At 48.0% G+C, this 10,000-nt stretch overlaps 1 protein-coding gene across 1 annotated transcript in view; it reads right to left on the reverse strand.

The window, feature by feature from the left end:
- LOC137045569 (trichohyalin-like) overlaps positions 1-5,826 on the reverse strand; it is a 9,598-nt gene extending 3,772 nt beyond the window's left edge. Inside the window, exons 1-2 of the mRNA XM_067422276.1 lie at positions 5,744-5,826; positions 1-1,543 (exon numbers count right to left, since the gene is read on the reverse strand). The exon at positions 1-1,543 is cut by the window's left edge and continues 544 nt beyond it. Coding sequence (XP_067278377.1) covers positions 1-1,543; positions 5,744-5,826 — 1,626 coding nt within the window. The remainder of the gene's footprint in view (positions 1,544-5,743) is intronic.
- Between the last annotated feature and the right edge of the window lie 4,174 nt (positions 5,827-10,000).

The following is a 10,000-nucleotide window of genomic DNA, read 5'->3' on the forward strand; positions in this document are numbered from 1 at the left end:
CTGATGTTCCTGGCGCTCCTGATGTTCCTGGCGCTCCTGATGTTTTTGACGCTCCTGATGTTCCTGGCGCTCCTGATGTTCCTGGCGCTCCTGATGTTTTTGACGCTCCTGATGTTCCTGACGCTCCTGATGTTCCTGGCGCTCCTGATGTTTTTGACGCTCCTGATGTTCCTGGCGCTCCTGATGTTCCTGACGCTCCTGATGTTCCTGGCGCTCCTGATGTTTTTGACGCTCCTGATGTTCCTGGCGCTCCTGATGTTTTTGACGCTCCTGATGTTCCTGGCGCTCCTGATGTTTTTGACGCTCCTGATGTTCCTGACGCTCCTGATGTTCCTGACGCTCCTGATGTTCCTGGCGCTCCTGATGTTTTTGACGCTCCTGATGTTCCTGACGCTCCTGATGTTCCTGACGCTCCTGATGTTCCAGATGCTTCTGATGTTCCTGACGCTTCTGATGTTCCTGACGCTCCTGATGTTCCTGTTGTTCCTGATGTTCCTGAGGCTTCTGATGTTCCTGACGCTTATGATGTTCCTGACGCTCCTGATGTTCCTGACGCTCCTGATGTTCCTGTTGTTCCTGATGTTCCTGAGGCTTCTGATGTTCCTGACGCTCCTGATGTTCCTGTTGTTCCTGATGTTCCTGACCCTTATGATGTTCCTGACGCTCCTGATGTTCCTGTTGTTCCTGATGTTCCTGACGCTCCTGATGTTCCTGTTGTTCCTGATGTTCCTGAGGCTTCTGATGTTCCTGACGCTCCTGATGTTCCTGTTGTTCCTGATGCTCCTGATGTTTTTGACGCTCCTGATGTTTTTGACGCTCCTGATGTTCCTGACGCTCCTGATGTTCCTGGCGCTCCTGATGTTTTTGACGCTCCTGATGTTCCTGGCGCTCCTGATGTTTTTGACGCTCCTGATGTTCCTGGCGCTCCTGATGTTTTTGACGCTCCTGATGTTCCTGACGCTCCTGATGTTCCTGACGCTCCTGATGTTCCTGGCGCTCCTGATGTTTTTGACGCTCCTGATGTTCCTGACGCTCCTGATGTTCCTGACGCTCCTGATGTTCCAGATGCTTCTGATGTTCCTGACGCTTCTGATGTTCCTGACGCTCCTGATGTTCCTGTTGTTCCTGATGTTCCTGAGGCTTCTGATGTTCCTGACGCTTATGATGTTCCTGACGCTCCTGATGTTCCTGACGCTCCTGATGTTCCTGTTGTTCCTGATGTTCCAGATGCTTCTGATGTTCCTGACGCTTCTGATGTTCCTGACGCTCCTGATGTTCCTGTTGTTCCTGATGTTCCTGAGGCTTCTGATGTTCCTGACGCTCCTGATGTTCCTGTTGTTCCTGATGTTCCTGATGTTCCTGTTGTTCCTGATGTTCCAGATGCTTCTGATGTTCCTGTTGTTCCTGATGTTCCTGAGGCTTCTGATGTTCCTGACGCTTCTGATGTTCCTGACGCTCCTGATGTTCCTGTTGTTCCTGATGCTCCTGATGCTCCTGATGTTCCTGTTGTTCCTGATGTTCCTGACGCTTCTGATGTTCTGGGCTGAGCGTAACTCAGTCCATCCCCACTAAACTCCAACAAAAGCCAGTTGCCCAAACATCCGCTGTTTTCCAGCTCCTGTGTTTACAGCGGAGAGATAACAGCCTTTCGGTGATAATTTGTGCTGATTCTTGTTTTCTCACGGGCTCAGCGGTGCTGATATCAGCTGGACTCGGCCTCTGTCTCTGCTAAATTTAAACCCAGACTCCATGGGTTCAGACACACACACACACACACCAAATGCCTGATCGCCGGATCCACCGCATCAGATCCTGTAGATCATCACTGCCAACTTAGCGCTCACACTGTCATTTTAACTTTGAACCTAAAGATGTGCAAACACACTGTATAGCCAAAGAGTTCAGGTGTTCAGTCTCTTCATGTCCACAGGTGTATAGCTCCAGCTCTCGGCCTGCAGACGCTTCTACACACATTAGTGAAAGAATGGGTCGCTCTCAGGAGCTCAGTGAACTCAAGCGTGGGGCCGTGATAGGCTGACACCTGTGCAATAAGGCCATTCCTGACATTTCCTCACTACTAAATATTCCACGCTCAACTGTTAGTGGGATTAGAACAAAGCGGAAGCGGAACGGGACTCGCCTGACTGCATGTGCCAAGTGTAAAGTTTGGTGGAGGGGGGGGGTCGTTTTTCAGGGGTTGGGCTTGGTCCTTGATACCCCCTTTCCACCAGTGCAGAGCTGGAGCTGTTTCGGAGCCGGAGCCTAGTTTCAAATCGGTTCTTAGTCTTCCACGCCCAAAGCACCAGCTCAGAGGCTGGGAAAGGGGTTCTTCAGGAGCACCACAGCATTGCTGGTCTAGAGGTAAGACCCGCTGGGGTCAGCGGCTGGGGGCGGGGTTATGCTGGAGCAGGAAGGGGCCGTCTCCAAATGGTTCCCACAAAGTCGGGAGCGTGAAATTGTCCAGAATGTCTCGGTGAAGCATTAAGAGTTCCTTTCACTGGAGCTAAGGGGCCAACCCCTGGAAAATGTCAGTCACAAGTTTGTGTTGGTTTATGTGAAATAACCTGAGAATGAAATCAAGGATGTGTTTCACACGTCCATTAATTTCCTGCAGAGCTTACTTCCTGTTTATGATGTCACTATTGTTGAGCGGGCTAAGATGAAAGTCAGCCAATCAGAGACGAGCAGAGCTCTGAGGGACCAATCAAAGGTGCTTTATTCATGGAGCGACGCCAGAAGAAAATACACATGATGGAAGGAAGTGACATCACGTCAGGACGCTCTCCAACATACTCTTTCTCACACACACACACACACACACACACACACACGTATCCCAGCATGCCCATCTGCCCATCCGGTGCTGTCCCAGACGGGCAGCACGGGATCATCCTCAGCAATGACATCATCAGACACACACACACACGTGTGTGTGAACGTGAGCAGAAACAGTGTGAATGAGCACCGGAAACACTGAGACACACACACACACACACACACACACACACACACACACACACAAGTGTGTGTGTGTGTGTGTGTGTGTGTGTGTGAACGTGAGCAGAAACAGTGTGAATGAGCACCGGAAACACTGAGACACACACACAGACACACATACTACACAGACACACAGACACACACGTGTGTGTGTGTCTCAGAGTGTGTGGACGTAAGCAGAAACTGTGTGAATGAGCACAGGAAACACTGACACAAACACACACACACACACGTGTGTGTGTGTGTGTGTGTGTGTGTGTGTGTGTGTGTGTGTGTGTGTGTGTGTGTGTGTGTGAGAGCAGAAACAGCGTGAATGAGCACAGGAAACTTGATTAATATACAATATTAAAATCACAATCAAAACACGCAGTTACTGAGACACACACACACACACACACACACACACACACACACACACACACACACACACATACACTGAGACACACATACACTGAGACACACATACACTGAGACACACACACATACACTGAGACACACACACACACACACACACACACACACACTCACACAGACAAAACCACCACAGGAAATTTGATAAAATAGGTCAATATCTAAACAATAATGTCCAAATGTCAAAACTATGAAGGGAAGTGAAATTCAATCATGTTGCCCATTAGTCATTTTTATACTCTAAATATATGAGTGTCTATAACGGGGCGTCCAATCCGGCGTCCAATCCGGCGTCCAATCCGGCGCGAGACTTCCGCTCCGACCCAAACTCCACACACCTATACCAGCTAATCCAGGTCTTATTAGGCACACTAGGGACTTTCAGACAGGGCTGCTGAGGCGAGCTAGACTGCAGGACAGTGGCCCACCAGGACCAGCTTTGGACACACACACACACACACACACACACACATATGGACACACTCTGAGGACGCCTAAAAAAGGGGAGGACATTGGGCAAGACGTGGTGCTGGAACTGCCTCTAAATGCTCTTTTTTCATCTAAGGTTACTTCTTTATCTGGACCCCATTAGCCAATAGCTAGGCAGTGGCTCCTCTTCCTGAGGTCACAGCAAGAACTAAATACATCAATGCACAGCAATAAAGTCATGAAGCATCCAAACCCAAAACTCACACCAAATAGCAAAATCAACTATTTGATATTGTGCCATTAAATGTTCCTTTAAAGATTTTTTCAACTAGTTTTTTTTTACTTTTCAAATATATAATATGCAATAGCAAATCCTTCCATATTTCCGCTCCTCTATATTTCCCAGTACGCTGTTTTACAGGAGTGAGAATATCCTCAGATTAATGCCTGGTGTTCAGATTAGGACTACTCTAGAAAACCTGACATTACAGGACATCAGAGACCATCTTTAATTATCTTGAATTAATAATCTGGAATAGTTTTTCTAACAGTATATGGCTTTGGGGACTGACCTCTCAGATGCTCTGCTGATTTATGGATCACGAGATGCTTTTGGGTTTTTGTCAAGTTTACAACCGACGTATTATTCTGCACCTCCTTTGAGCAATGATTCCTCACCCAGAGCAGAAGGCAGCGGCTTAATTAGTGTGGCAGTTTAATATAACGTTCTTTCATCTGCAAGCATGACTTTAAAACAAGAGGAAGTTTAGAGGCACAGCCCTCCCACACTTCACATCTAAAACGTCCCGTAATAAACAGACAACTTTTCAACATATGTACAGTTATTGTAAAATAAATCTAGCGATACTGCTCCTGATTTATCCTCATCCTTCTGTGCGGAGCAGTCGTCTGTATTAATGCTGTTCCTCGAGTTTCCTCCTCATATTAAACACTTACATTCGCTCACACACTCCTGCTTAGCAAACTTACATTCGCTCACACACTCCTGCTTAGCAAACTTACATTCGCTCACACACTCCTGCTTAGCAAACTTACATTCGCTCACACACTACTGCTTCCAATACTTAATGACAACCATCAGCAAACTTATTGATCATATTTACATTCACTTATTTTAATGTAACTTAGTTTCTTTTTCCTATTAATTTTCATTACTTGAAATCTTAATTTGCATTTGAGCTCCTTGCTCCAGTTCTGTCGGCTGTATTCTTTGAATCTTTGATGATCTTTTATAAGTTACGTTTAGTTTAGATTATAAGAGGTCTCATGCTTGCTGAATAAAACATAATATCTTTTTATGCATTTGTGCTTACAGGCCCTAACCTGCTCATGCCCAATAAACGCTTTACTTACTACGGTGATGAGAGAGACGTGAAATGACTTCAGCAATAAACTCGGGCAGTGAGAGTGAGTGTGTGTGTGTGTGTGTGTGTGTGTGTGTGTGTGTGTGTGTGTGTGTGTGTGTGTGTGTGTGCGTCAGTGTCATGTTGCGTCAGGTGAGTCGGGGGTTCTGCGGCTCATAAATCAGTGCAGCGGCTGCATTTCACGCCTCTCTTCGGCCCAGCAGGCCTGTTTACCCTGCTGTAAGTGGCCACTCACACACACACACACACACACACACACACACACACACACACACACACACACACACACACACACACACACACACACACAATAACTGGATGTTCAAACACACAAGTGAGAGTGTGTGTGTGTGTGTGTGTGTGTGCTCTCTCTCTCCAGCATTAGCTTATCATACAGGAGTCATGGGTGTAAATTGAAGCATCATGACGTCTCGTCTAGTGTGTGTGTGTGTGTGTGTGTGTGTGTGTGTGCTGTACTGGACAGTGCAGTGTGTATACGGTCTCCCAGTCCCAGCATGCACCTGTGAATGTCCCGCTGTGATGGACGTGATCTGACCGCTCTGACGCGTGTGAAGCGCGAGAACCGTCGCCTGACGATGGCCATGGCGCTAGTGTGTGTGTGTGTGTGCTGTGACGCTGCTTTCCCAGACACCTCCGCGCCACTGAACACAGAACACACAGCTTTATTGAGCTCCAACACAGCCGTAAATTTACGCTCAACAAATTCCTCCTGTTTAAGTAAATATCATAAAGCCTCGGAGAACATCAGCTCAGCGTCTGCTCAGCATCAGCTCCATAAAGCTGACGGCCGTTTCCTGCGGCGGAGGAAACACTCGCAGTGTCTCGCTCTGATTCATGATGAGTGTGTGTGTGTGTGTGTGTCGCTCTGATTCATGAGGCGCGCGCTCGGCTCTTCCCTCAGATAAACACACACAGAGGTCAGAGCTGCAGACCGGCTCCATTAGACGAGAACGCCGCTGGTGCTGTCAAACATTAACTCACACACACACACACACACACACACACACGTTTGTTTTTGTGACATATGGGGACATTCCATAGGCATAATGGTTTTTATACTGTACAAACCGTATTTACTATCCCCTTAAGGCCGGAACACACCAAGCCGACTGTCGGCCGTCGGGCAGTTTTTGTGCGTCGACTAAGTTTCCTCGGCGTGCTCCATGTCGGTGATGATCGTTCAAGAGGGAACACAGAACGCCTGTCTCATCTGTTTATAAACGTGAATATTGTATAAAGATATGGCTGTGCGGCCCGAGGCACGTGAAGAACTGATCCGCATGATCCAGGACAGGCCGGCTTTGTATGACATTACGGGAAAATGTTATGTCAACCGTGTGGCGAAAGCTGAACTGTGGCGTGAGATGGCAAATAAACTCGTCATACAGAGTCTAGCGAAAGCATTCGGCCCCTTAAGTTAACCCTTTGTAGCGCCCCCTTTTGCTGCGATCACAGCTGTGAGTCTCTTGGGGTTTGTCTCTATCAGGTCTGCTCATCGAGAGACTGAAATGTTTGCCCAATCCTCCTGCAGAACAGCTGGAGCTCAGTGAGGTCGGATGGAGAGCGTTTATGAACAGCAGTTTTCAGCTCTTTCCACAGATCCTCGACTGGATTCAGGTCTGGACTTTGGCTTGGCCGTTCTAACACCCGGATATGGTTATTTCTGAGCCATTGTAGATTGTGCTTTATGTTTTGGATCATTGTCTTGTTGGAAGACAAATCTCTGTCCCAGTCTGAGGTCTTTTGCAGACTCCATCAGGTCTTCTTCCAGAATGGTCCTGTATTTGGCTCCATCCATCTTCCCATCAATGTTAACCATCTTCCCTGTCCCTGCTGAAGAAAAGCAGCCCCACACCATGATGCTGCCGCCACCATGTCTGACAGTGGGGATGGTGTGTGTTCAGGGTGATGAGCTGTGGTGCTTTTACGCCACACATAACGTTTGGCATTGTTGCCAAAAAGTTAATTTTTGGTTTCATCTGACCAGAGCACCTTCTTCCACATGTTTGGTGTGCCTCCCAGGGGGCTTGTGGCAAACTTTAAACAACACTTTTTGTGGATATCTTTAGAAATGTCTTTCTTCTTGCCCCTCTTAAATAAAGGCCAGATGTGTGCAGTATAAACCATTACGCCTATGGAATGTCCCCATATGGCACAAAAACAAATGTGTGTGTGTGTGTGTGTGTGTGTGTGTGTGTGTGTGTGTGTGTGTGTGTGTGTGTGTGTGTGTGTGTGTGTGTGTGTGTGTGTGTGCGCGTGTGCGTTTGTGTGTGCGTGTGTGTGCGTGTGTGCGCACACACACACACACACACACACACACACACACACACACAGATCCTGCGCTCCCACACACGGCTCATTTGAACACGCACAATTCCTGTGATTTCGTGGTCGGCACATGAAACGCTGCTGGCGTGTGGGTGAGAGTGTGTGTGTGTGTGGGTGTGTGTGTGTGTGTGAGGCAGCGGGCTAACGCGTGAGAGGCGTGGATGAACGAACTGCGCTGAGGTCAGAGGTCAGCGTTTACTCTTCAACCCTTCCTCTCCAGCAATCGCTGAGCTTTATTTCATCCCTCCATCAGTACTCCAGCAGCTCATGTACTCTTCCTCCACAGATCAGAGAGGGTGTGTGTTGTTCCAGAGACCCTCCTGTCACATAACTAATGAAGTCTGCGTGTGTGTGTGTGTGTATGTGTTTAGGCAGGAGTGTGTGTGGAGATGTTTGTTATCCGCTAATGCCGTCTCACAGGAAGTCATGAGTCCTGGGAGGAAATCCTGCTCTGATCCCACAGGGAGACCCAAATAAATGAAGTGTTTCACTCTCCTCTCAAACGCTAGTCTCCGTGCGGAAGATAATCTGCTTAACTCGAGCACTTCAAGAGCAGACACACAAACACACACACACACACTTACGGAGAGTTAATCTGTGCTCATCCTTCACACACACATTCTGCATTTTTACTTTCTCATAAAAACTCCTCCTGTGTGATTTATAAGCCTTTTGTAAAGTGGGGCCATGGGTAATGTCCTCATATTTCACCCTCTCCTGTAATACCTGTGTCATACCCATGGCATTACACACATTTGGGTCCTCATATGTCACACAAACATGCCCCAACCCACACACACACACACACACACACACACACACACACACACAGACTTAATCTGTGCTCCTTCACGCAATAAAACTTCAGAATTAACTTCAGACCAGTGACAGAAAAAGAACACGTCCTAAAGCAGGAAACTACATGGATACTACAAGACACACTGACATACTCAAAGAGTTCAGGTGTTCAGTCCCTTCATGGCCACAGGTGTATAGCTCCAGCTCTCGGCCTGCAGACGCTTCTACACACATTAGTGAAAGAATGGGTCGCTCTCAGGAGCTCAGTGAACTCAAGCGTGGGGCCGTGATAGGCTGACACCTGTGCAATAAGTCCATTCCTGACATTTCCTCACTACTAAATATTCCACGCTCAACTGTTAGTGGGATTAGAACAAAGCGGAAGCGGAACGGGACTCGCCTGACTGCATTGTGCCAGGTGTAAAGTTTGGTGGAGGGGGGATTATGGGGTGGGGTTGTTTTTCAGGGGTTGGCCCCTTAGTTCCAGTGAAAGAAACTCTTAATGCTTCACCAAGACATTTTGGACAATTTCATGCTCCTGACTTTGTGGGATCAGTTTGTGGACGGCCCCTTCCTGTCCCAGCATGACTGCGCTCCAGTGCACAAAGACCCGACGGATTAACAATGGGGAGCTCATGTGTGTGTGTGTGTGTGAAGGTTAGGTATTGGGTACGTAAGCATTATAAGCAGCTCCGCAAGAATGTGTGTATGAAACAAGTAAATCTAAATTAAACACAGTGTGTGTGTGTGTGTGGGGGGGGGCTGTTTGTGTGACATATGAGGACACAAATGTGTGTAATGCCATGGGTATGACACAGGTATTACAGGAGAGGGTGAAATATGAGGACATTACCCATGGCCCCACTTTACAAAAGGCTTATAAATCACACAGGAGGAGTTTTAGTGAGAAAGTAAAATGCAGAATGTTTCCTGTGTGTGTGTGTGTGTGTGTGTGTGTGTGTGTGTGTGTGTCTGTGTGTCTGTGTGTGTGATGGGTAGATTTAGGGGCAGTGTGTGTGTGTGTGTGTGTGTGTGTGTGTGTCTGTGTGTCTGTGTGTGTGATGGGTAGATTTAGGGGCAGTGTGTGTGTGTGTGTGTGTGTGTGTGTGATGGGTAGGTTTAGGGGCAGTGTGTGTGTGTGTGTGTGTGTGTGTGTGTGTGTGTGATGGGTAGGTTTAGGGGCAGTGTGTGTGTGTGTGTGTGTGTGTGTGTGTGTGTGATGGGTAGGTTTAGGGGCAGTGTGTGTGTGTGTGTGTGTGTGTGTGTGTGTGTGTGTGTGTGTGTGTGTGTGTGTGTGTGTGTGAGATGGGTAGGTTTAGGGGCAGTGTAAGGGGATAGTAAATACGGTTTGTACAGTATAAAAACCATTACGCCTATGGAGAGTCCCCATATGTCACAAAAACAAACGTGTGTGTGTGTTGCGGTCACATGATCTGACTGAAGGCATGAGCGCAGGCCGAGCGGCTGCTGTCACACAATCACTGCATCCCACAATGCTGTGCGCTTAACCGGCTAATTAGGCCGATGCTATCTTCCCTATCTTCCCTATCTGCCGCTGTGGACCACACCAGAGCAGCTGAGGATAATCCCGACTGAGGCCTGGAGCGGAGCTGCACAACAGGGCCCACTGG

The sequence above is a fragment of the Pseudorasbora parva genome, chromosome 17, assembly GCF_024679245.1.
Source record: "Pseudorasbora parva isolate DD20220531a chromosome 17, ASM2467924v1, whole genome shotgun sequence".
Taxonomy (NCBI): Eukaryota; Metazoa; Chordata; class Actinopteri; order Cypriniformes; family Gobionidae; genus Pseudorasbora; species Pseudorasbora parva.